At 40.4% G+C, this 27,808-nt stretch overlaps 1 protein-coding gene across 1 annotated transcript in view; it reads left to right on the forward strand.

The window, feature by feature from the left end:
* Window positions 1-26,061, forward strand: part of LOC139764065 (DNA polymerase nu-like) — a 665,939-nt gene extending 639,878 nt beyond the window's left edge. The window contains exons 14-15 of the mRNA XM_071690521.1: window positions 4,177-4,323; window positions 25,017-26,061. Of these exons, the coding sequence (XP_071546622.1) occupies window positions 4,177-4,323; window positions 25,017-25,147 (278 nt within the window). The 3' untranslated portion in view covers window positions 25,148-26,061. The remainder of the gene's footprint in view (window positions 1-4,176; window positions 4,324-25,016) is intronic.
* The last annotated feature ends 1,747 nt before the right edge of the window (window positions 26,062-27,808 follow it).

Genomic DNA, 27,808 nt, shown 5'->3' on the forward strand with positions numbered 1-27,808 from the left:
ATGAACTGGGTGAGATGTTTGATTATTGGTGCTTATGCGCCTGGTCATGAGAAGAAAGATCATGAGAGGCATGTGTTTTGGGAGCAGCTTAGTAAGATGCAAGAGGCTGGGTATTAGTGATGCGTAACTTAAATGTGAAGGCGAGTAATGTGGCAGTTGAGGGTATAATTGGAGAAGGGAATGGGATATTCAATAGTATGAATGGAAATGTTCAACAGCTTGTGGAGTTGTGTGATGAAAAAGGACTATTGATGGGAATACCTGGTTTAAAAAAGGTTTACACACAAGTACACACGCATAAAACGATGAGGAAAATGAAACACAGAAAATTATCAAGTGCACTTTCGTGTAATGATCACATCGTCAGTGGAAATACAAGGATGAGATAGAAGACGTATAACTGTCAGATGTTATACAAGGAAGAGACACAGCTAAGACGCCATTGGTAAACAAGCGTTACTGGATGATGGTGTTCGGGTCTGGCATCATGCCTGTTATATATATATTTTTTTTTCATGTGGACAAGAAAGGGAACTATTTAAAAATTTTTGCCTACGATAAAGCTACCCAGTTTGTATAGACCTTCACTATATAAACTGGATAGCTTTGTCGTAAGCAAAATTTGTGAACAGCTCCCTTTCCTGTCCACATAAAAGGATTCCATGACAAACATGATGACAGACCCGAACACCGCCAAACTGAACACCATCAACCCGAACACTACCATCCGATAACGCTTGTTTACCAGTCGTGTCTTAGCTACGTCTCTTCCTTGTTTATCAACTTACTGTTCTACGTCTTCTATCTCATTCTAGTATCTCCCCTAGCGATGTGATCATTACACGAAAGTGCACTTGGGAACTTATCATGTTTCATTTTCCTCACTGTTTTATGCATATGCTAGATCATGCGCACCACTGTGACCCCTTGTAACAAGTAAACATATGTGAATAGATGTCAGTGATTTTTTTTCTAAGTGCTTGCTAAATGATAAACATGCAAAAGAAAGACTATCGGATTTGAATGTAATGAGAGCGGTAGCTGGTAGGATGTTTGATCACTCTCTTCTGTAAGCAAAGGTGAAGATATGTAGAAGATTTTGGGAAAGAGGAAACTGTGGATGAGAGGAGAATGGTGAAAGTAAGTGAGATTGGCTGAGAGACTTGTTTGAAGAAATAGTAGGAGAGATTGATTGTAGAATGGCTGAAGGTGAGAGTAAATGAAGCTACTGGAGTGGGTAAGGAATGGGAGGTATTTAGGGAAGCATTGCTGGCATGGTTAGAAAGGTTAGTGAGTGGGATATAACAAAGTAAAATTGCTAGTGAAAAAGAAAAAAAAAGAGGTACATGTGCGGTAATTAAAGGGAAGGAGTGGAAATGAATGGGAATTGTGTAAGAGAAAGTGGCAAGAAGTCAAAAAGAAGGTGTAGGGGTTGAAAAAGAGGTTAAATTAGGAGTTGTGGTAAGCGATTATCGGTATCATGGAGAATGAGTTGTTATGGAAGGAGGTTAATAGTGTGCAGAAATACAAGAGAACAAAAGGGAACATTCGTGAAAGAGGCAAAAGGGAAAGTGGTAACAGATAGTGATGAGGTGAGGAGGAGATGGATTGAGTATTTTGAGAGACTGTTGAATGCATCTGATGATAGGGTATCAGATGTAGGGTGTTTGGGTCGGATTGATATATGAAATTAGAAAGTAATGGATAGTGGATTGGTGAAGAGAGAAGAGGTGGTGAAAGCCGTGCGTGAGCCAGGTGACTGGAGTGGATGGTACTGTTGTTGAAGCTTTTAAGAAAGGGATTACTGTGTTGTTGATTGGTTAATTAGGATTTTCATTGTATGTATGGACTATGTGAAGTGCCTAAGGATTGGCAGAATGCATGTATAGTGCCATTGTATAAATACAAGGGGATAAAAGTGAGTGTTCAAATTATAGAGGTATAAGTTTGTTGAGCGTACCAGGTAAGTCGTATTAGAGAGTGATGATTGAGAGGGCGAAGACATGTTCAGAGCATCTAACTTGGAAGAAAAAGTGTGGATGTAGAAGTGGTAGAGGATGTGTGGGTCAGGTTGTTGCTTTAAAGAATGTGTGTGGGAAATGCTTAGCGACAGAAGGATTTGTATGTGGTATTTATGGATCTGGAGAAAACATATGACAAGGTTGATACAGAGGCCATGTGGAAGGTCTTAAGAATAAATGGTGTGGCAGGGATGTGTGATGTCTTCTTTGCTGTTAAATTTGTTTATGGATGGGGTGGTTAGGGTGAGAAATGCAAGAGTCTTGAAGAGAAGGGCGAGGATGAGTCTTGGGGGTGAGGGGACCTGGGATGTGAGTCAGTTGTTGTTTGCTGATGACAGAGCAATGTCAGCAAACCCAAGTGAGAAACTGCAGAACTTTTATCGATCTATCTATATATATCTGTGACACCTGTTCCCCGCTGGAACTCTCTCAAAGGGGTGACCACAGCAATAAAGTCTCCATAACTAGTGAAATCCAGTGCCACTTCTAGTCTTTAGTGCCTCCCCTTTAACAGGCAACTGGCAGAAGGCAACTCAGCATAGTGTTTGCAGAGTCCCCTCTTTACTGTTCCTACTGACTACTTCTACGTAACGCTCCTGCCTAAATGTTCCTACCTACTACTTCTATCTATTGTTCTTACCATTTTGCCAAAAGGCAGGGTTAGTGCGTAATGCTCATCACAGGAAAATCTGGAGATATGAATTTTGAGTTAAATGTTATCAAGTGTTATGTGTGACAAAGAGAGATTGTATGTTTGTGGAAAGAATGCCAGTAGTACACCTGTGGGTGAGGCAGAAAGAAAAGAACGTTACGTGTGTCAGAGGAGTGCTGGCTGACTATGTACCCGTCACTAACCCACCTAATACCAAGGTGGGTAGTACTGGTGATATACATTCCTGGTCTTTAAATGTCTACTAACTACTACTACTAAGATTTTAGAAGTGAGTGTGAAAAGAAGTTGAGAGTAAATGTAATTAAAATCAAGGTAATTAGGTTAGCAGGGTAGAAGGACAGATTAGTTGGGTTGTGAGCTTGATTGGAAATACTTTAGAGGATGTAAAGTGTTTTAGGTACCTGAGATAGAACATGACAGCAAATGGAACCATGCAAGCGAAAGCAAGCCAAAGCGTGAGTGAGAGTATGAAGATTCTGGGAGCACGGAAGAATGTGTAGAAAAGTTGGTCCTTACTTGGGAGGGCAAAAATTGGTACGCTTGAAGGTACTTTAGCTCCAGCTATTTTTTATGGATAGGATATAGATGAGGTTGTGAGGGCAAGGTTGAATGTACTGGAAATGATATGTTTCAGGACAGTATTTAGTGTGAGGTGATTTGATTGGGTAAGCAACAAAAGGGTAAGAAAGAGATGTGGTAGTAAAAAGAGTGTGGTTGAGAGAGCTGAAAAGGATATGCCGAAATGGTTTGGTCATTTTGAGAGAAAGAGTGAGGAGAGTTTGACGTAGAAGATATATGTGTTAGAAGTGGTGGGGACAAGGGGAGTGGGAGACCAAATTGGTGATGAAAGGATGGAGTGAAAAAGATTTTGAGTGAATAAGGTCCATACATGTAGGAGGGTAAAAGGCTTTCACGGGAGAGAGTGCATTGAAAGGCTGTGTTAAGCAGGGATTTACGTGATGTCAGTGAACTGAACTACGGCATGTGAAGTGGTTAGGAGAAACCATGGAATGGTTTGTGCAGTTTGGTTGTCAGTAGGAGGTCGTGGTTTTGGTGCATTTGACCAACGACAGCTAGAAAGTGGATATGAGTGAATGTGGCTTTCTTCGACTGTTTTTGTTCGACCTCATTATTGTGGGAAACGGTGATCATGTATGTAAAGTGTGAAAGAACTAAGTGGCTGTATTCACTTGATCCACACAGTTTATGTAGCATTAGAAGTACTGATGATTAGAAGACAGTATCAGAAAGAATGGTTGAGAGAATTGTTGGTGGCATATCAACACATATGACCACTCTTGAATATGAACTTTATGATAGTTTATTTTTTTCAATGTCCTTGAATCCCAGCCCTTTCAGTATATAATATCAGAGCATTTTAATGTATTTTGAAGATCAAGCTCATATTTCTGGTTTCTGGAAATTACTGTGACTCATTTTCTAAGACTGATGTAGTGCAATGTGTATGTATGGCCTTTCCAGGTTCAGGAGCTGACATAAGCAAAGCTGCAATGGTGCAGACAGGAGCAGCTCTTGCTTCCCACCAGCACATTGATGCCAGTCTTCTGATACACATCCATGATGAGTTGGTATGGGAAGTTCGTAGTGAACATCTTGATGAATTTATCGGTAGGTGGATACCAGAATATTGGTAGGTGGATGCCAGAATATTGTTAGGTGGACAACAGAATATTGGTAGGTGGATACCAGATTATCTCTTGCAGTTGTCATGCTTAATATAATTATTGATGCATTAATAAGTAGCTTTTCCTCATGCTCTTATGATTTTTATCGTCTGTTTCATTTATTAGTATATCTTTCCAATAACTTTAGCAATCCCGTACTTATCACATCCATGATTATATATATATATATATATATATATATATATATATATATATATATATATATATATATATATATATATATATATATATATATATATATATATATATATATATATATATATATATATGTGTGCCACAATGTGGCAGTTGAGGGAATAATTGGTATACATGGGGTGTTCAGTGTTGTAAATGGAAATGGTGAAGAGCTTGTAGATTTATGTGCTGAAAAAGGACTGATGATTGGGAATACCTGGTTTAAAAAGCGAGATATACATAAGTATACTTATGTAAGTAGGAGAGATGGCCAGAGAGCGTTATTGGATTACGTGTTAATTGACAGGCGTGCGAAAGAGAGACTTTTGGATGTTAATGTGCTGAGAGGTGCAACTGCAGGGACGTCTGACCATTATCTTGTGGAGGTTAAGGTGAAGATTTGTATGGGTTTTCAGAAAAGAAGAGTGAATGTTGGGGTGAAGAGGGTGGTGAGAGTAAGTGAGCTTGAGAAGGAGACCTGTGTGAGGAAGTACCAGGAGAGACTGAGTACAGAATGGAAAAAGGTGAGAACAACGGAAGTAAGGGGAGTGGGGGAGGAATGGGATGTATTTAGGGAATCAGTGATGGATTGCGCAAAAGATGCTTGTGGCATGAGAAGAGTGGGAGGTGGGTTGATTAGAAAGGGTAGTGAGTGGTGGGATGAAGAAGTAAGAGTATTAGTGAAAGAGAAGAGAGAGGCATTTGGACGATTTTTGCAGGGAAAAAATGCAATTGAGTGGGAGATGTATAAAAGAAAGAGACAGGAGGTCAAGAGAAAGGTGCAAGAGGTGAAAAAAAGGGCAAATGAGAGTTGGGGTGAGAGAGTATCATTAAATTTTAGGGAGAATAAAAAGATGTTCTGGAAGGAGGTAAATAAAGTGCGTAAGACAAGGGAGCAAATGGGAACTTCGGTGAAGGGCGCAAGTGGGGAGGTGATAACAAGTAGTGGTGATGTGAGAAGGAGATGGAGTGAGTATTTTGAAGGTTTGTTGAATGTGTTTGATGATAGAGTGGCAGATATAGGGTGTTTTGGTCGAGGTGGTGTGCAAAGTGAGAGGGTTAGGGAAAATGATTTGGTAAACAGAGAAGAGGTAGTGAAAGCTTTGCGGAAGATGAAAGCCGGCAAGGCAGCGGGTTTGGATGGTATTGCAGTGGAATTTATTAAAAAAGGGGATGACTGTATTGTTGACTGGTTGGTAAGGTTATTTAATGTGTGTATGACTCATGGTGAGGTGCCTGAGGATTGGCGGAATGCGTGCATAGTGCCATTGTACAAAGGCAAAGGGGATAAGAGTGAGTGCTCAAATTACAGAGGTATAAGTTTGTTGAGTATTCCTGGTAAATTATATGGGAGGGTATTGATTGAGAGGGTGAAGGCATGTACAGAGCAGCAGATTGGGGAAGAGCAGTGTGGTTTCAGAAGTGGTAGAGGATGTGTGGATCAGGTGTTTGCTTTGAAGAATGTATGTGAGAAATACTTAGAAAAGCAAATGGATTTGTATGTAGCATTTATGGATCTGGAGAGGCATATGATAGAGTTGATAGAGATGCTCTGTGGAAGGTATTAAGAATATATGGTGTGGGAGGAAAGTTGTTAGAAGCAGTGAAAAGTTTTTATCGAGGATGTAAGGCATGTGTACGTGTAGGAAGAGAGGAAAGTGATTGGTTCTCAGTGAATGTAGGTTTGCGGCAGGGGTGTGTGATGTCTACATGTTTGTTTAATTTGTTTATGGATGGGGTTGTTAGGGAGGTAAATGCAAGAGTTTTGGAAAGAGGGGCAAGTATGAAGTCTGTTGGGGATGAGAGAGCTTGGGAAGTGAGTCAGTTGTTGTTCGCTGATGATACAGCGCTGGTGGCTGATTCATGTGAGAAACTGCAGAAGCTGGTGACTGAGTTTGGTAAAGTGTGTGGAAGAAGAAAGTTAAGAGTGAATGTGAATAAGAGCAAGGATATTAGGTACAGTAGGGTTGAGGGTCAAGTCAATTGGGAGGTGAGTTTGAATGGAGAAAAACTGGAGGAAGTGAAGTGTTTTAGATATCTGGGAGTGGATCTGGCAGCGGATGGAACCATGGAAGCGGAAGTGGATCATAGGGTGGGGGAGGGGGCGAAAATCCTGGGGGCCTTGAAGAATGTGTGGAAGTCGAGAACATTATCTCGGAAAGCAAAAATGGGTATGTTTGAAGGAATAGTGGTTCCAACAATGTTGTATGGTTGCGAGGCGTGGGCTATGGATAGAGTTGTGCGCAGGAGGATGGATGTGCTGGAAATGAGATGTTTGAGGACAATGTGTGGTGTGAGGTGGTTTGATCGAGTGAGTAACGTAAGGGTAAGAGAGATGTGTGGAAATAAAAAGAGCGTGGTTGAGAGAGCAGAAGAGGGTGTTTTGAAGTGGTTTGTGCACATGGAGAGGATGAGTGAGGAAAGATTGACCAAGAGGATATATGTGTCGGAGGTGGAGGGAACAAGGTGAAGAGGGAGACCAAATTGGAGGTGGAAAGATGGAGTGAAAAAGATTTGGTGTGATCGGGGCCTGAACATGCAGGAGGGTGAAAGGAGGGCAAGGAGTAGAGTGAATTGGAGCGATGTGGTATACCGGGGTTGACGTGCTGTCAGTGGATTGAAGCAGGGCATGTGAAGAGTCTGGGGTAAACCATGGAAAGCTGTGTAGGTATGTATATTTGCGTGTGTGGACGTATGTATATACATGTGTATGGGGGGGGTTGGGCCATTTCTTTCGTCTGTTTCCTTGCGCTACCTCGCAAACGCGGGAGACAGCGACAAAGTATAATAAAAAGAAAATAAAATATATATATATATATATATATATATATAAAACAAGTAGTGGTGATGTGAGAAGGAGATGGAGTGAGTATTTTGAAGGTTTGTTGAATGTGTTTGATGATAGAGTGGCAGATATAGGGTGTCTTGGTCGAGGTGGTGTGCAAAGTGAGAGGGTTAGGGAAAATTATTTGGTAAACAGAGAAGAGGTAGTGAAAGCTTTGCGGAAGATGAAAGCCGGCAAGGCAGCAGGTTTAGATGGTATTGCAGTGGAATTTATTAAAAAAGGGGGTGACTGTATTGTTGACTGGTTGGTAAGGTTATCTAATGTATGTATGACTCATGGTGAGGTGCCTGAGGATTGGCGGAATGCGTGCAAAGTGCCATTGTACAAAGGCAAAAGGGATAAGAGTGAGTGCTCAAATTACAGAGGTATAAGTTTGTTGAGTATTCCTGGTAAATTATATGGGAGGGTATTGATTGAGAGGGTGAAGGCATGTACAGAGCAGCAGATTGAGGAAGAGCAGTGTGGTTTCAGAAGTGGTAGAGGATGTGTGGATCAGGTGTTTGCTTTGAAGAATGTATGTGAGAAATACTTAGAAAAGCAAATGGATTTGTATGTAGCATTTATGGATCTGGAGGAGGCATATGATAGAGTTGATAGAGATGCTCTGTGGAAGGTATTAAGAATATATGGTGTGGGAGGAAAGTTGTTAGAAGCAGTGAAAAGTTTTTATCGAGGATGTAAGGCATGTGTACGTGTAGGAAGAGAGGAAAGTGATTGGTTCTCAGTGAATGTAGGTTTCCGGCAGGGGTGTGTGATGTCTCCATGGTTGTTTAATTTGTTTATGGATGGGGTTGTTAGGGAGGTAAATGCAAGAGTTTTGGAAAGAGGGGCAAGTATGAAGTCTGTTGGGGATGAGAGAGCTTGGGAAGTGAGTCAGTTGTTGTTCGCTGATGATACAGCGCTGGTGGCTGATTCATGTGAGAAACTGCAGAAGCTGGTGACTGAGTTTGGTAAAGTGTGTGGAAGAAGAAAGTTAAGAGTGAATGTGAATAAGAGCAAGGTTATTAGGTACAGTAGGGTTGAGGGTCAAGTCAATTGGGAGGTGAGTTTGAATGGAGAAAAACTGGAGGAAGTGAAGTGTTTTAGATATCTGGGAGTTGATCTGGCAGCGGATGGAACCATGGAAGCGGAAGTGGATCATAGGGTGGGGGAGGGGGCGAACATTCTGGGGGCCTTGAAGAATGTGTGGAAGTCGAGAACATTATCTCGGAAAGCAAAAATGGGTATGTTTGAAGGAATAGTGGTTCCAACAATGTTGTATGGTTGCGAGGCGTGGGCTATGGATAGAGTTGTGCGCAGGAGGATGGATGTGCTGGAAATGAGATGTTTGAGGACAATGTGTGGTGTGAGGTGGTTTGATCGAGTGAGTAACGTAAGGGTAAGAGAGATGTGTGGAAATAAAAAGAGCGTGGTTGAGAGAGCAGAAGAGGGTGTTTTGAAGTGGTTTGGGCACATGGAGAGGATGAGTGAGGAAAGATTGACCAAGAGGATATATGTGTCGGAGGTGGAGGGAACGAGGAGAAGAGGGAGACCAAATTGGAGGTGGAAAGATGGAGTGAAAAAGATTTTGTGTGATCGGGGCCTGAACATGCAGGAGGGTGAAAGGAGGGCAAGGAATAGAGTGAATTGGAGCGATGTGGTATACCGGGGTTGACGTGCTGTCAGTGGATTGAATCAGGGCATGTGAAGCGTCTGGGGTAAACCATGGAAAGCTGTGTAGGTATGTATATTTGCGTGTGTGGACGTATGTATATACATGTGTATGGGGGTGGGTTGGGCCATTTCTTTCGTCTGTTTGCTTGCGCTACCTCGCAAACGCGGGAGACAGCGACAAAGTATAATAAATAGATAAATATAAATATATATATATATATATATATATATATATATATATATATATATATATATATATATATATATATATATATATATATATATATATATATTGGAAAGGATCACAATTTTGCGCGTGATCAAGGTATTCCTATGAGTCCACGGGGAAAATGAAACATGATAAGTTCCCAAGTGCACTTTCGTGTAATAATCACATCATCAGGGGAGACACAAGAGAGAAATATAAGTCAGTTGATATACATCGAAGAGACGAAGCTAGGACGCCATTTGGTAAACATGTTTACCAAATGTTGTTCATGGGGTGTTCACTGTTGTAAATGGAAATGGTGAAGAGCTTGTACATTAGTGTTCTGAAAAGTGCTGGTGATTGGGAATACCTGGTTTGAAAGAGAAATACTTAAGCAGATAAGTAATTATGTAAGTAGGAGAGATGGCCAGAGAGCGTTACTGGATTACGCGCTAAATGATAGGCACATGAAAGAGTGACTTTTAGACGTTAATGTGCTGAGAGGGACAACTGGAAGGGTGTCTGATGATTATCTTATGGAGGCAAAGGTGAAGATTTATAGAGGTTTTCAGAAAACAAGACAGAATGTTGGGGTGAAGAGAGTGGTAAGAGTAGGTGAGCTTGGAAAGGAGGCTTGTGTGAGGAAGTACCAGGAGAGATTGAATGCAGAATGGAAAAAGGTGAGAGCAAATGACGTAAGGGAAGTGTGGGAGGATGGAATGTATTTAGGGAAGCAGTGATGGCTTCCGCAAAAGATGCCTGTGGCATGAGAAGCGTGGGAGGTGGACAGATAAGAAAGGATAGGGAGTGATGGGATAAAGAAGTAAGATTGTTAGTGAAAGAGAAGAGAGGCATTTGGACGATTTTTGCAGGGAAAGAGTGCAAATGATTGGGAGATGTATAAAAGAAAGAAGTAAGTCAAGAGAAATGTGCAATAGGTGAAAAAAGAATAAATGAGAGTTGGACAGAGAGAGTATCGTTAAATTTTAGGGAGAATAAAAAGATGTTTTGGAAGGAGGTAAATAAAGTGCGTAAGACAAGAGAACAAATGGGAACATCGGTGAAGGAGGCCAATGGGGAGGTACTAGCAAGTAGTGGTGAAGTGAGAAGGAGATGGAGTGAGTATTTTGAAGGTTTGTTGAATGTGTTTGATGAGAGAGTGGCGGATATAGGGTGTTTTGGTCGAGGTGGTGTGAAAAGTGAGAGGGTCAGGGAGAATGGTTTGGTAAGCTAAGAAGAGGCAGGGAAAGCTTTGTGAATGATGAAAGCCGGCAAGGCGACGGTTTTGGATGATATTGCAGTCTAGTGTATTAAAAAAAAGGGGGTGATTGCCTTGTTGACTGGTTGTTGAGAATATTCAATGTATGTATGGTTCATGGTGAAGTGCCTGAGGATTGGCGGAATGCATGAATAGTGCCATTGTATAAAGGCAAAGAGGATAAAGATGAGTGTTCAAATTACAGAGATATAAGTTTGTTGAGTATTCCTGGGAAATTCTATGTAAGGGTATTGATTGAGAGGGTGAAAGCATGTATAGAGCATCAGACTGGGGAAGAGCATTCTGGTTTGAGAAGTGGTAGAGGATGTGTGGATCAGGTGTTTGCTTTGAAGAATGTATGTGAGAAATACTTAGAAAAATAAAGGGATCTGTGTGTAGCATTTATGGATCTGGTGAAGCCATATGATAGAGTTGATAGAGGTGATCTGTGGAAGATATTAAGAGTATATAGTGTGGGATATAAGTTGCTAGAAGCAGCGAAAAGTTTATATCGAAGATGTAAGGCATGTGCACGAGTAGGAAGAAAGGAACGTGATTGGTTCCTAGTGAATGTTGGTTTGCGGCAGGGGTGTGTGATGTCTCCATGGTTGTTTAATTTGTTTATGGATAGGGTTGTTAAGGAGGTGAATGCAAGAATTTTGGAAAGAGGGCAAAGTATGCAGTCTGTTGTGGATGAGAGGGCTTGTGAAGTGAGTCAGTTGTTGTTCGCTGATGTTACACCGCTGGTGGCTGATTCGGGTGAGAAAATGCAGTAGGTGGTGACTGAGTTAGGTAAAGTATGTGAAAAAAGAAAGCTTGGAGTAAATATGAATAAGAGTAAGGTTATTAGGTTCAGTCGAGTTGAAGGACAAGTCAGTTGGGAAGTAAGTTTGAATGGAGAAAAACTGGAGGAAGTGAAGTGGTGTAAATATCTGAGAATGGATCTAGCAGCGGATGGAACCATGGAAGCGGAAGTGAGCCACAGGGTGGGAGAGGGGGCGAAGGTTCTGGGAGTGCTGAAGAATGTGTGGAAGGCGAGAACGTTATCTCGTAGAGCAAAAATGGGTATATTTGAAGGAATAGTGGTTCCAGCAATGTTATATGGTTGCGAGGCATGGGCTATAGATAGAGTTGTGCGGAGGGAGGTGCATGTGTTGGAAATGAAATGTTTGAGGAAAATTTGTGGTGTGAGGAGGTTTGATCGTGTAAGTAATGAAAGGATAAGTAATGAAAGGATCTGTGGTAATAAGAAGAGTGTGGTTGAGAGAGCAGAAGAGGGTGTATTGAAATGGTTTGATGACATGGAATGAGTGAAGAAAGATTGACAAAGAGGATATAAACCTCCCTCCGAAACATCTTTTTATTCTCCCTAAAATTTAATGATACTCTCTCACCCCAACTCTCATTTGTCCTCTTTTTCACCTCTTGCACCTTTCTCTTGACCTTTTCCCTCTTTCTTTTTATACATCTCTCAGTCATTTGCATTACTTTCCTGCAAAAATTGTCCAGTCACCTCTCTCTTCTCTTTCACTAACAATCTTACTTCTTCATCCCACCACTCGTTACCCTGTCTAATCTGCCCACCTCCTACCTTTCTCATGCCACAAGCATCCTTTGCGCAAGCCATCATTGCTTCCCTAAATACATTCCATTCCTCCCCCACTCCCTTACGTCATTTACTCTCACCTTTCTTCATTCTGCACTCAATCTCAGAGTCTTCTTTCCAAGCTCACTTACTCTCACCACTCTCTTCACCCGAACATTCTCTATTCTTTTCTGAAAACCTCAACATATCTTCACCTTCGCCTCTACGAGGCATCCCTCCAGTTGCCCCTCTCAGCACACTAACACCCAAAAGTCTCTCTTTCAAGCACTATCAATTACCACGTAATCCAATAACGCTCTGTGGCCATTTCTCCTACTTACATGCGTATACTTGTATATGTATATATTGTTTATTTATATTATTTGTTTTGCTTTGTCGCTGTCTCCCGCGTTAGCGAGGTATATATATATACGTATATATATATATATATATATATATATATATATATATATATATATATATATATATATATATATATATATATATATATATATATATATATATATATATATATATATATATATATATCATCCCTACGGATAGGGGAGAAAGAATACTTCCCACGTATTCCCTGCGTGTCGTAGAAGGCGACTAAAAGGGAAGGGAGCGGGGGGCTGGAAATCCTCCCCTCTCGCTTTATTTTTTAATTTTCCAAAAGAAGGAACGGAGAAGGGGGCCAGGTGACGATTTTCCCTCAAAGGCCCAGTCCTCTGTTCTTAACGCTACCTCGCTAACACGGGAAATGGCGAATAGTTTGAAAGAATATATATATATATATATATATATATATATATATATATATATATATATATATATATATATATATATATATATATATATATATATATATATATATATATATATATATATATATATATATATATATATATATATATATATATATATATATATATATATATATATATATATATATATATATATATATATATATATATATATATATATATATATATATATAAAGAATACTTCCCACGTATTCCCTGCGTGTCGTAGAAGGTGACTAAAAGGGGAGGGAGCGTGGGGCTGAAAATCTCCCTTCTCGTTTTTTTTTTTTTTTTAATTTTCCAAAAGAAGGAACAGAGAAGGGGGCCAGGTGAGGGTATTCCCTCAAAGGCCCAGTCCTCTGTTCTTAAAGCTACCTCGCTAACGCGGGAAATAGCGAATAGTTTGAAAGAAAAGAAAGATATATATATATATATATATATATATATATATATATATATATATATATATATATATATATATATATATATATATATATATATATATATATATATATATATATATATGGAGCGGGGGGCTGGAAATCCTCCCCTCTCATTTTTTTTTTTTTTAAATTTTCCAAAAGAAGGAACAGAGAAGGGGGCCATATGAGGATATTCCCTCAAAGGCCCAGTCCTCTGTTCTTAACGCTACCTCGCTAATGCGGGAAATAGCGAATAGTATGAAAAAAAAAAAAAAAAAATATATATATATATATATATATATATTAAGAACAGAGGACTGGGCCTTTGTGGAATATCCTCACCTGGCCCCCTTCTCTGTTCCTCCTTTTAGAAAATTAAAAAAGAAAAAGAATAAAACGAGAGGGGAGGATTTCCAGCCCCCCCCTCCCTCCCCTTTTAGTCGCCTTCTACGACACGCAGGGAATACGTGGGAAGTATTCTTAATCCCCTACCCCCAGGGATGATATATATATATATATATATATATATATATATATATATATATATATATATATATATATATATATATATATATATATATATATATATATATATACTATTATTATTATTATTTTGCTTTGTCGCTGTCTCCCGCGTTTGCGAGGTAGCGCAAGGAAACAGACGAAAGAAATGGCCCAGCCCACCCCCATACACATGTATATACATACACGTCCACATACGCAAATATACATACCCATACATCTCAATGTACACATATATATACACACACAGACACATACATTTATACACATGCACACAATTCATACTGTCTGCCTTTATTCATTCCCATCGCCACCTCGCCACACATGGAATAACATCCCCCTCCCCCCTCATGTGTGCGAGGTAGTGCTAGGAAAAGACCACAAAGGCCCCATTCGTTCACACTCAGCTCTAGCTGTCATGCAATAATGCCCGAAACCACAGCTCCCTTTCCACATCCAGGCCCCACAGAACTTTCCATGGTTTACCCCAGACGCTTCACATGCCCTGATTCAATCCATTGACAACACGTCGACCCCGGTATACCACATCAATCCAATTCACTCTATTCCTTGCCCGCCTTTCACCCTCCTGCATGTTCAGGCCCCGATCACTCAAAATCTTTCTCACTCCATCTTTCCACCTCCAAATTGGTCTCCCACTTCTCCTCGTTCCCTCCACCTCCGACACATATATCCTCTTGGTCAATCTTTCCTCACTCATTCTCTCCATGTGCCCAAACCATTTCAAAACACCCTCTTCTGCTCTCTCAACCACGCTCTTTTTATTTCCATTACCCTTACATTACTTACTCGATCAAACCACCTCACACCACATATTGTCCTCAAACATCTCATTTCCAGCACATCCACCCTCCTGCGCACAACTCTATCCATAGCCCACGCCTCGCAACCATACAACATTGTTGGAACCACTATTCCTTCAAACATACCCATTTTTGCTTTCCGAGATAATGTTCTCGACTTCCACACATTCTTCAAGGCTCCCAGGATTTTCACCCTCTCCCCCACCCTATGATTCACTCCGCTTCCATGGTTCTATCCGCTGCCTGATTCACTCTCAGATATCTAAAACACTTTACTTCCTCCAGTTATTCTCCATTCAAATTTACCTCCCAATTGACTTGACCCTCAACCCTACTGTACCTAATAACCTTGCTCTTATTCACATTTACTCTTAACATATATATATATATATATATATATATATATATATATATATATATATATATATATATTCTTTTTTTTTTTTGGTTTGTCGCTGTCTCCCGCGTTTGCGAGGTAGCGCAAGGAAACAGACGAAAGAAATGGCCCAACCCACCCCCATACACATGTATATACATACGTCCACACACGCAAATATACATACCTACACAGCTTTCCATGGTTTACCCCAGACGCTTCACATGCCCTGATTCAAGCCACTGACAACACGTCAACCCCAGTATACCACATCGATCCAATTCACTCTATTCATTGCCCTCCTTTCACCCTCCTGCATGTTCAGGCCCCGATCACACAAAATCTTTTTCACTCCATCTTTCCACCTCCAATTTGGTCTCCCACTTCTCCTCGTTCCCTCCACCTCCGACACATATATCCTCTTGGTCAATCTTTCCTCACTCATTCTCTCCATGTGCCCAAACCATTTCAAAACACCCTCTTCTGCTCTCTCAACCACGCTCTTTTTATTTCCACACATCTCTCTTACCCTTACGTTACTTACTCGATCAAACCACCTCACACCACACATTGTCCTCAAACATCTCATTTCCAGCACATCCATCCTCCTGCGCACAACTCTATCCATAGCCCACGCCTCGCAACCATACAACATTGTTGGAACCACTATTCCTTCAAACATACCCATTTTTGCTTTCCGAGATAATGTTCTCGACTTCCACACATTCTTCAAGGCTCCCAGGATTTTCGCCCCCTCCCCCACCATATGATCCCCTTCCGCTTCCATGGTTCCATCCGCTGCCAGATCCACTCCCAGATATCTAAAACACTTTACTTCCTCCAGTTTTTCTCCATTCAAACTTACCTCCCAATTGACTTGACCCTCAATCCTACTGTACCTAATAACCTTGCTCCTATTCACATTTACTCTTAACTTTCTTCTTTCACACACTTTACCAAACTCAGTCAACAGCTTCTGCAGTTTCTCACATGAATCAGCCACCAGCGCTGTATCATCAGCGAACAACAACTGACTCACTTCCCAAGCTCTCTCATCCCCAACAGACTTCATACTTGCCCCTCTTTCCAAAACTCTTGCATTTACCTCCCTAACAACCCCATCCATAAACAAATTAAACAACCATGGAGACATCACACACCCCTGCCGCAAACCTACATTCACTGAGAACCAATCACTTTCCTCTCTTCCTACACGTACACATGCCATACATCCTCGATAAAAACTTTTCACTGCTTCTAACAACTTGCCTCCCACACCATATATTCTTAATACCTTCCACAGAGCATCTCTATCAACTCTACCATATGCCTTCTCCAGATCCATAAATGCTACATACAAATCCATTTGCTTTTCTAAGTATTTCTCACATACATTCTTCAAAGCAAACACCTGATCCACACATCCTCTACCACTTCTGAAACCACACTGCTCCTCCCCAATCTGATGCTCTGTACATGCCTTCACCCTCTCAATCAATACCCTCCCATATAATTTACCAGGAATACTCAACAAACTTATACCTCTGTAATTTGAGCACTCACTCTTATCCCCCTTGCCTTTGTACAATGGCACTATGCACGCATTCCGCCAATCCTCAGGCACCTCACCCTGAGTCATATATACATTAAATAACCTTACCAACTAGTCAATAATACAGTCACCCCCTTTTTTAATAAATTCCACTGCAATATCATTCAAACCTGCTGCCTTGCCGGCTTTCATCTTCCGCAAAGCTTTTACTACCTCTTCTCTGTTTACCAAATCATTTTTTCCTAACCCTATCACTTTGCACACCACCTCGACCAAAACACCCTATATCTGCCACTCTATCATCAAACACATTCAACAAACCTTCAAAATACTCACTCCATCTCCTTCTCACATCCCCACTACTTGTTATCACCTCCCCATTTGCGCCCTTCACTGAAGTTCCCATTTGCTCCCTTGTCTTACGCACTTTATTTACCTCCTTCCAGAACATCTTTCTATTCTCCCTAAAATTTAATGATACTCTCTCACCCCAATTCTCATTTGCCCTCTTTTTCACCTCTTGCACCTTTCTCTTGACCTCCTGTCTCTTTCTTTTATACATCTCCCACTCAATTTCATTTTTTCCCTGCAAAAATCGTCCAAATGCCTCTCTCTTCTCTTTCACTAATAATCTTACTTCTTCATCCCACCACTCACTACCCTTTCTAATCAACCCACCTCCCACTCTTCTCATGCCACAAGCATATTTTGCGCAATCCATCACTGATTCCCTAAATACATCCCATTCCTCCCCCACTCCCCTTACTTCCATATATGTAGATATATTTTGTTTCATTCATTTATTATACTTTGTCGCTGTCTCCCGCCTTAATGAGGTACCGCAAGGAAACAGACAAAAGAATGGCCCAACCCACCCACATACACAAGTATATACATACACGTCCATACACGCATATATGAATACCTGTACATCTCAACGATACATATATATAGACACACAGACATATGCATATATACACATGTACATAATTCATAATGTCTGCCCTTATTTATTTCCGTCGCCACCCTGCCACACATAAAATTACAACCCCCTCCCCCCACATGTGTGCGAGGTAGCGCTAGGAAAAGACAACAAAGGCCACATTCGTTTGCACTCAGTCTCTAGCTCTCATATATATAATGCACCGAAACCACAGCTCCCTTTCTTTCCACATCCAGACCCCACAAAACTTTCCGTGGTTTACCCCGGACGCTTCACATGCCCTGGTTCAATCCATTGACAGCACGTCGACCCAGATATACCACATCGTTCCAATTCACTCTATTCTTTGCACGCCTTTCACCCCCCTGCGTGTTCAGGCCCCAAACGCTCAAAATCCTTTTCACTCCATCTTTCCACCTCCAATTTGGTCTCCACTTCTCCTCGTTCCCTCCACCTGACACATATATCCTCTTTGTCAATCTTTCCTCACTCATTCTCTCCGTGTGACCAAACCATTTCAAAACACCCTCTTCTGCTCTCTAAACCACACTCTTTTTATTACCACACATATCTCTTACCCTTTCATTACTTACTCGATCAAACCACCTCACACCACATATTGTCCTCAAACATCTCATTTCCAGCACATCCACCCTCCTGCGCACTACTCTATATATAGCCCACGTCTCGGAACCATATAACATTGTTGGAACCACTATTCCTTCAAACATACCCATTTTTGCTTTCCAAGATAACGTTCTCGACTTCCATACATTTTATAACGCTCCCAGAACTTTTGCCCCCTCCGCCACCCAATGATTCACTTCCGCTTCCATGGTTCCATCGGCTGCCAAATCCACTCCCAGATATCTAAAACACTTCACTTCCTCCATAGTATCTCCATTCAAACTTACCTCCCAATTTACTTGTCCCTAAACCCTACTGTACCTAATAACCTTCCTCTTATTCACATTTACTCAGTTTTCTTCTTTCACACACTTTACTAAACTCGGTCACTTAACTCTTAACTCTTAACTTTCTTCTTTCACACACTTTACCAAACTCAGTCACCAGCTTCTGTAGTTTCTCACCCGAATCAGCCACCAGCGCTGTATCATCAGCGAACAACAACTAACTCACCTCCCAAGCTCTCTCATCCACAACAGACTTCTAGAAACACTCCCCTCCTTGTATTTCAACTTTCTAAGCGGGGAAACATATGAAGGACTCACGCGGGGAGTGCTCATGTGTGTGGATGTAACCAAGATGAGAAAAAAGGAGAGATAGATAGTATGTTTGAGGAAAGGAACTTTGATGTTTTGGCTCTGAGTGAATTGCAGCTCAAGGGTAAAGGGGAAGAGTGGTTTGGGAATTTCTTGGGAGTAAAGTCAGGGGTTAGTGAGAGGACAAGAGCAACGGAAGGAGTAGCACTACTCTTGAAACAGGAGTGGTGGGAGTATGTGATAGAGTATAAGAAAGTAAACTCTAGATTGATATGGGTAAAACTGAGAGTGGCTGGAGAGAGATGGGTGATTATTGGTGCATATGCACCTGGTCATGAGAAGAAAGATCATGAGAGGCAAGTGTTTTGGGAGCAGCTGAGTGAGTATGTTAGTAGTTTTGATGCATGAGACCGGGTTATAGTGATGGGTGATTTAAATGCAAAGGTGAGTAATGTGGCACTTGAGGGAATAATTGGTGTACATGGGGTGTTCAGTGCTGTAAATGGAAATGGTGAAGATCTTGTAGATTTATGTGCTGAAAAAGGACTGGTGATAGGGAATACCTGGTTTAAAAAGAGAGATATACATAAGTATGCGTATGTAAGCAGGAGAGATGGCCAGAGAGCGTTATCGGATTACGTAATAATTGATAGGCGTGCGAAAAAGAGACTTTTGCATGTTAATGTGCTGCGAGGTGCAACTGATCATTATTTTGTGGAGGCGAATGTGAAGATTTGTAGTGGTATTCAGAAAAGAAGAGAGAATGTTAGGGTGAAGAGAGTGGTGAGAGTAAGTGAGCTTGGGAAGAGACTTGTGTGAGGAAGTACCAGGAGAGACTGAGTACAGAATGGAAAAAGGTGAGAACAAAGGACGTAAGCGGAATGGGGGAGGAATGGGATGTATTTAGGGAAGCAGTGATGGCTTGTGCAAAAGATGCTTGTGGCATGAGAAGCGTGGGAGGTGGGTAGATTAGAAAGGGTAGTGAGTGGTGGGATGAAGAAGTAAGATTATTAGTGAAAGAGAAGAGAGAGGCATTTGGACGATTTTTGCAGGTAAATAATGGAAATGACAGGGAAATGTATAAAAAAAAGAGGCAGGAGGTCAAGAGAAAGGTGCAAGAGGTGAAAAAGAGGCAAATGAGCGTTGGGGTGAGAGAGTATCATTAAATTTTAGGAAAAATAAAAAGATGTTTTGGAAGGAGGTAAATAAAGTGCGTAAGACAATTGAATCAATGGGAACTTCAGTGAAGGGGCTAATGGGGAGGTGATAACAAGTAGTGGTGATGTGAGAAGGAGATGGAGTGAGTATTTTGAAGGTTTGTTGAATATGTTTGATGATAGAGTGACAGATATAGGGTGTTTTTGTCGAGGTGGTGTGCAAAGTGAGAGGTTAGGGAGAATGTTTTGGTAAATAGAGAAGAGGTAGTAAAAGCTTTGCGGAAGATGAAAGCCGGCAAGGCAGCGGGTTTGGATGGTATTGCCGTGGAATTTATTAAAAAAGGGGGTGACTGTATTGTTGACTTGTTGGTAAGGTTATTTAAGGCATGTATGACTCATGGTGAGGTGCCTGAGGACTGGCGGAATGCTTGCATTGTCCCATTGTACAAAGGGGGATAACAATGAGTGCTGAAATTACAAAGGTATAAGTTTGTTGAGTATTCCTGGTAAATTATATGGGAGGGTATTGATTGAGAGGGTGAAGGCATGTACAGAGCATCAGATTGGGGAATAGCAGTGTGGTTTCAGAAGTGGTAGAGGATGTGTGGATCAGGTGTTTGCTATGAAGAATGTATGTGAGAAATACTTAGAAAAGCAAATGGATTTGTATGTAGCATTTATGGATCTGGAGAAGGCATATGACAGAGTTGATAGAGATGCTCTGTGGAAGGTATTAAGAATATATGGTGTGGGTGGCAAGTTGTTGGAAGCAATGAAAAGTTTTTATCGAGGATGTAAGGCATGTGTACGTGTAGGAAGAGAGGAAAGTGATTGGTTCTCAGTGAATGTAGGTTTGCGGCAGGGGTGCGTGATGTTTCCATGGTTGTTTAATTTGTTTATGGATGGGGTTGTTAGGTAGGTGAATGCAAGAGTTTTGGAAAGAGGGGCAAGAATGAAGTCTGTTGTGGATGAGAGAGCTTGAGAAGTGAGTCAGTTGTTGTTCGCTGATGATACAGCGCTGGTGGCTGATTCATGTGAGAAACTGCAGAAGCTGGTGACTGAGTTTGGTAAAGTGTGTGAAAGAAGAAAGTTAAGAGTAAATGTAAATAAGAGCAAGATTATTAGGTACAGTAAGGTTGAGGGTCAAGTCAATTGGGAGGTAAGTTTGAATGGAGAAAAACTGGAGGAAGTAAAGTGTTTTAGATATCTTGGAGTGGGTCTGGCAGCGGATGGAACCATGGAAGCGGAAGTGAATCATAGGGTGGGGAAGGGGGCGAAAATCCTGGGAGCCTTGAAGAATGTGTGGAAGTCGAGAACATTATCTCGGAAAGCAAAAATGGTATGTTTGAAGGAATAGTGGTTCCAACAATGTTGTATGGTTGCGAGGCGTGGGCTATGGATAGAGTTGTGCGCAGGAGGGTGGATGTGCTGGAAATGAGATGTTTGAGGACAATGTGTGGTGTCAGGTGGTTTGATCGAGTAAGTAATGTAAGGGTAAGAGAGATGTGTGGAAATAAAAAGAGCGTGGTTGAGAGAGCAGAAGAGGGTGTTTTGAAATGGTTTGGGCACATGGAGAGAATGAGTGAGGAAAGATTGATCAAGAGGATATATGTGTCGGGGGTGGAGGGAACGAGGAGAAGTGGGAGACCAAATTGGAGGTGGAAAGATGGAGTGAAAAAGGTTTTGAGTGATCGGGGCCTGAACATGCAGGAGGGTGAAAGGCGGGCAAGGAATAGAGTGAATTGAATCGATGTGGTATACCGGGGTTGACGTGCTGTCAGTGGATTGAATCAGGGCACGTGAAGCGTCTGGGGTAAACCATGGAAAGCTGTGTAGGTATGTATATTTGCGTGTGTGGACGTGTATGTATATACATGTGTATGGGGGTGGGTTGGGCCATTTCTTTCGTCTGTTTCCTTGCGCTACCTCGCAAAGCGGGAGACAGCGACAAAGCAAAAAAAAAAAAAAAAATACAGTGATGGAATACTAAGAGAGATAAAAGCAATACTAGGGAAAGGTAGTGCAGAGATTGAGTGTGACAGTGAGGTGTGGTGCCTAGTTGCAGGTTGTTTTGTGGATAATACTGTTGTTTGCTGAGAGTGAGAAGTTGCAGAAGGTTGTGTGTTTTATGATGTGTGGATGCATAGGCAATTGAAAGGAGGTGTAAGTAGACATAAAGTAACGGTGTTTACAAGTTAAGAAAGTAAAAGTATAGATTATGTAAAACCTAATTAAGTGAAAGAAGAAAGTGTACTGAACTGTGTTTTGGATACGGGGTGAGAAAGACTGAGACCGTGTTTTGGATCTGGAGGAGATAGACTAGAAAGACTGAACGAGGTGAGAGAATTTGAATATTTAGGATTTGTCTTGGTAAATGTGGTGACATGGAAGAAGAGATAAGGGAGAGAGCAGTACAGGGTGGAAGAGTCATTGAGTTCCTTAACAGAATCATGAAGTGTAGAGATGTAAATATGGAAGTGAAGAGATTTGAGAGTAGGGTGCGCTATGGCAAGATGGAATGAAGAGAGAAATGGAGGGGTGTATGAAGTATGTGGTATCCCAGGAAATGCTGAAAGAATGAACTGTGGGGTGGTAGAGTGGGTGAAACATAGTACTTTGAGGTGGTTTGGGCATGTGTCAAGAATGCAAGACTGGTAGTTTACATGGAGAGTGTATGAGAGTACCGTTAACTGGGTGAGATGAAGGCCACATGTGACATAGGCGTATAGAGTGGAGGAATACAGGAGGGAAAGAAATGGTGGAAGAATGTGTGGAATGGTGTATGTGAGGGAGGCATGTAAGGACAGGGATAAATGGAGACTCTTTTACTGTGGCCACCTCCTTGGTGGGAGTTCCTGGAAAGAACAGGCATCATAGATTATCAGGCTTATGGACTGAGAGAGGAGTTATAGCGGATGATTTAAGGATGTTTGAGGAGCTGTATGAAAAATTCAGAGGTGTTTTCACAATGAAAAACACTCTGAAGCTCCTTTCATACTCACAGTAATCATACCAAGGCCTTCTTTCACACTGTCCCATCCTCATTACTTTACATTTATGTAAATAAGGTAGTATTCGGTAGGCAGCCAGAGACCATTACTACCCACCCAGGTATTGGGAGGATTAATGATGGCTGCGTGGCGAGCCAGCACTTCAGTGGTTGTTATGGTGCCTCACCTACATCTGGACTACTGGCATTCTGTCCATAAACATGCAGTCTCTCTTTGTCACACACAACGCTTAACAATATTTATCTTGGCTCATTCTTTGTCACTAGATTTTCCTGCGATGAGCACAATGCGTTAGCTTCGCCTTTTGGCAGAATGGTAGGAGGAGTAAATAGAAGTAGTAGGTATGACCATTTATGTAGGAGCATTATGTAGAAGTAGTCAGGATGAACATTAGAATGGAGCCTCTGCAAACATTGCACTAGAGTTGCCTTGCGTTAGTGGTCTGTTAAGGGTGAGGCACTAAAGGCTAAGAAGCAACACCGTTGTGCACTAGTTATTGAGACTCTATGGTTGCGGTTACCCTTTTAAGGGAGTTCCAAAAGGGATCAGACATCAGAGATATAGATGAATGAATAGATTTAAGTGTCATGAACCATGTGAGAGGACAGTTTTATAGTTTGTTCAGGTATGCTTTCGAGTTGATACAGTCCACCTCACTTCACTTTCCTCTTGACATAGTCATCATATACAAATATATTTAAGTAAGAGTCCATGTCTCTCAGCAAGTCAGTCATGAAGATCAAGAAGAGTGGCACCTTCACTCAGTTACAGAAAATTCCTCTAATATTTGTCCATTATTCCCTTTGAAATATTTCCCTGTCCAGCGAACGAGTCTCACTCTTTTTCTTGCCTCGTAATCCAGATTCTTAATCAGCTTCCCGTGCATTACATTTTCAAATGCTCCTGTTTCGGTTTATGCAAGCATTTCTGTTATTGTTTGTGTATATGTCAGGATTATCCCTGTTTCTGTTTATGCAAACATTCTGCAATTGTTTGTGCATATACTAGGGTTGTCCCTGTTTCTGTTTATGTAAACATTTGTTATTGTTTGTGTATATGTCAGGATTATCTCTATTTCTGATTGTGCAAACATTTCTGTTATTGTTTCTTTTTAAACCAGCATTGTTCCTGTTTCTGCAAGGATTCTTGTTATTGTTCTTTTTATGACAGCGTTATTCTTGTTTCTGCGCATGCAAGGATTTGTTACTGATTCTTTTTATGCCAATATCGTTCTTATTTCTGTTAACGCAAGAGTTTGTGTTACTGATTCTCTTTTTGCCAACATCGTCATTCTCCTCCTGCGCACAGCAAGACCCGTATCTACAACATAAGGTGTAACAAGAAGTTGCTTAGCTCTGAACTCACTACTTTCTAACCTTATTTAATTTCCTCTGATATTTTCCTTTGTTTATAGTTCTCGTCATTTTTAGATTTGTACTAGTTGAAAGGCATTTCCATTTTCTTTCGTAAAATATGTACATGATATATCCATTTAGATCATCAGTTCATTTTTGTATTATTTGCTAAAGTCAGCCTTATACTGTATGGCAAAAATTATCATTTTAAAGTTTTGTATTTATAAATGAAAGAAATAATTGAAGTTTCTTATTTCGTTACAAATAGTAATTGGAGTAAAGCTGTAGCTAGTTTTCTTATTGTAATAACTTTCCCTTGTGTCTGTGGTAGAATTCGAACATATTATTCATACATCTTCATTCAGTATCATAATTTAACATACTATTTATACATCTTCAGTTGGTATCATAATTCAACATATCATCATCTTCAGTTAGTATCATGATTTAACATATTATTTATACATCTTCAGTTAGTATCATGATTTAATATATCATTTATACATATTCAGTTAGTATCATAATTCAAAATATCATTTATACATCTTCAGTTAATATCATGATCTAATATATTATTTATACATCTTCAGTTACTATAATTTTTCAGCAGTTCTCCATAAGAGCAATTTTTACAGAATTGAAGCTGTGAAATTGTGATGATTATCCTGGTTTTGTTGAACTGTAATGTATTTGATATTTCAGATATGGTCAGGACCATAATGGAAGACACACACCAGATCTGTGGGCCTTCTGTGAAATTTAGTGTTCCACTTCCTGTCTCAATATGCACGGGACTTAACTGGGCACACATGCATCCATGGACACATTTTTAAGCCAATATGTTTGTATTGATAATGACTGGCTGTTGCTCTGTCATTATGACGAATGGGTATTATCACTATGTTTCTATCTACTACAAACTTCTCTTTACACGGGATGTTCAACAAGTATCTAGATTTGCCTAGAATGGGAAATTAAACTTGATTTTGCACATGGTGCTTGAAATTCAAATATTCAAATTCCTAAAAACCGTAAATACCCAAAATCCGTCGTCCAGTGCATACAAGGTTACCACCAAGTTGGATAGTGAGTTTTAAGAGTCATCTGCTTTGTTTATCTTATACCGCTGAAGCATTTGTTTTGTTTATTTTTATTATCTGAACTTGAGGAAGTAAAGATGTGTTTTTTCGGTTATGTATGTGATAGTGTCTGTAATACTGTCCAAAAAGGATATGAGTTATAGCGCTGGGTGTAGTGTTGTGAAGGTGAAGCATGTTTTGCTAACCGTATTACAAAAAGTGATATACACATTTATTTTCATATCAACTTGACTTTTGGTTTATTCATAGTTCGGCGGTAGAGGGTATCATGATGCAAGAAGAGAATGCATTTGTAACAGCATAGACCTACAGATTATGGTCTCAACACTGCATACGGTATACATACCGAGCAAAAAAGCAGTAGTTTTGTTTGTTGTTACCTATCATTGAATAATGTTTTCAGAATTATGACAAAATGTAAACTGTTATCACTAGCTTCATGATTATGCTTGTGATTGTTACTACTAAGTTGGATTTGTAAAGTAGATGCAAAAAAGCAGCTTGAGTGAGCATCTACGTTTGTGGTAGAGGGTAAAGGAGAGGTGTATGTGTGAGGTCAAGGAAGGCGCAGGCTTGAGTGAACATTTTCTGTACTTGTCATGTTAACAAGAAGATTTAGTAGCAAAATGAGAACAGAAATAAAGATAGCAGCTGACTAGGAAGTTTTAAGGGGATAAAAATTCCCTACTAATGCAGCACTCTCTGCCTGCTGTACCTCTTGCCTTAGATTTAACATATATTTTTCTTCATTATCAGATATAAGAATATACACCACCAATATAATGACCAGTATTAAGAATCATTCTTCATATATTATTTATGGAACAGATTTTTTTTTATATTTCATATATGAGATGGCACAGATAATAGAATGCCCCAATCAAGACCATCTTATAATGGTATTATTTTTTTCTTTATTACATTTCTTTAATGTATTTCTATATCATATCTGGCATTTGCTATCCTGTTTTTGTTTTGCTTATTTCCTCCTCCAGTTCCTTCAGCTATGTACATCTCTTCCACTAATGACTCCTTGCATTCAGTTCTGATATCTCATCAACCACAAGCGGAGATTCTCGATGCCAAGGATTTAAAGTACACCCGAAGAACGGGTTAATTTCTAACCAGAAGCATCCTGGTGGAACCGAGACCCTTTTTTTTTCTCCTCCACAATGTGGAATAATTAATTAATCACCTGACCTGAGTCCCTGACCATCACAACCATTCTTTTAACAAACTTTACCTCTTCTCATATCTGAAGTCTTCCATTATGTGTACACCGTTTCTGCCCCCTTAGGTTCCTTTGACCACATTCTTATTTCTGTTACTTCTAATTGGAAATATCCATCCTAAATCCTTCCTTCCCTCGAAATGCCAACATTGGGCGAGCTCATTGGTTATCCTTGCGAAGCTTGTGGACAGGATGCCTCATGTTGTCTCCACCAGTCTTCTTATTACCACACCTCGCATACCCACTCCTCTAGCTTCGTTTACTCTCGTCTTCTGTCAATTTCTTCTTTTCTGAAAACCTTTATAACCTTAACTGTTGCCTCCACTAGGTAATGATCAGATATTCCAGCATCTGCCCTGCTTAGCACATTCACATCCAAGAGTCTCTCTTGCATGCCTGTCTGTTGGTATACAATACCTGCTAACTATCTTTCCTACTTACATATATAAACTTGTGTAAGTCACTTTTTTTAGATCAGGTATTCCCAATCACCAGCTCTTTTTTAACACATTGATCCACAAGTTGTTCACTATTTCCATTCACCTTATCAAAAACCTCATGCCTCCCAATTATACCTTTAACTGTCACATTACTCACCTTCATATTTAAGTCACCTATCAGTTATATGTTGTGCCTCTTGCCTTAAAATTTGCGATACACTCATTTAGCTGCTTCCTCTCATGGTGATCATTCAACTCATAGTCGGTTGTATAAGCACTATTAAACACCCATCTCTTGCAATCCACATCCATTTCAACCCACATCAGTCTGGAGCTCTATTATTGAAAACACAGCTTCCCGAAGCTCCTGCTTCATGAGTAGTTTTATGCCTTTCTAAGCCTGTACCTTTAAGACTCCTAACCCTGAGTGTATTTCTGAGCCATTCCCAAAATTATTTTTACCCCTTACCACTGAGCTTTGTTTCACTTATGAGCACAACATGGATGTTCCTTTTCTCAATCATGCTATTTATCTTTCCTTTCTTTTCATCTGGTCTTTTTTAAAATGCATCCAAATGTACAGCTGCATTTTCTCGTACCCCGATCCAGCAGTAATACAGGAAAGAACATATCTGACCTTACAAAAAAAACTAGAAACCTTACGACATGCTGATGCTGGTGAGGGAGTGTCTGCACAGTAGAAAGTGTGCGAAAACTTCTGTG

Source organism: Panulirus ornatus, chromosome 48 (genome assembly GCF_036320965.1).
Source record: "Panulirus ornatus isolate Po-2019 chromosome 48, ASM3632096v1, whole genome shotgun sequence".
Classification (NCBI taxonomy): domain Eukaryota; kingdom Metazoa; phylum Arthropoda; class Malacostraca; order Decapoda; family Palinuridae; genus Panulirus; species Panulirus ornatus.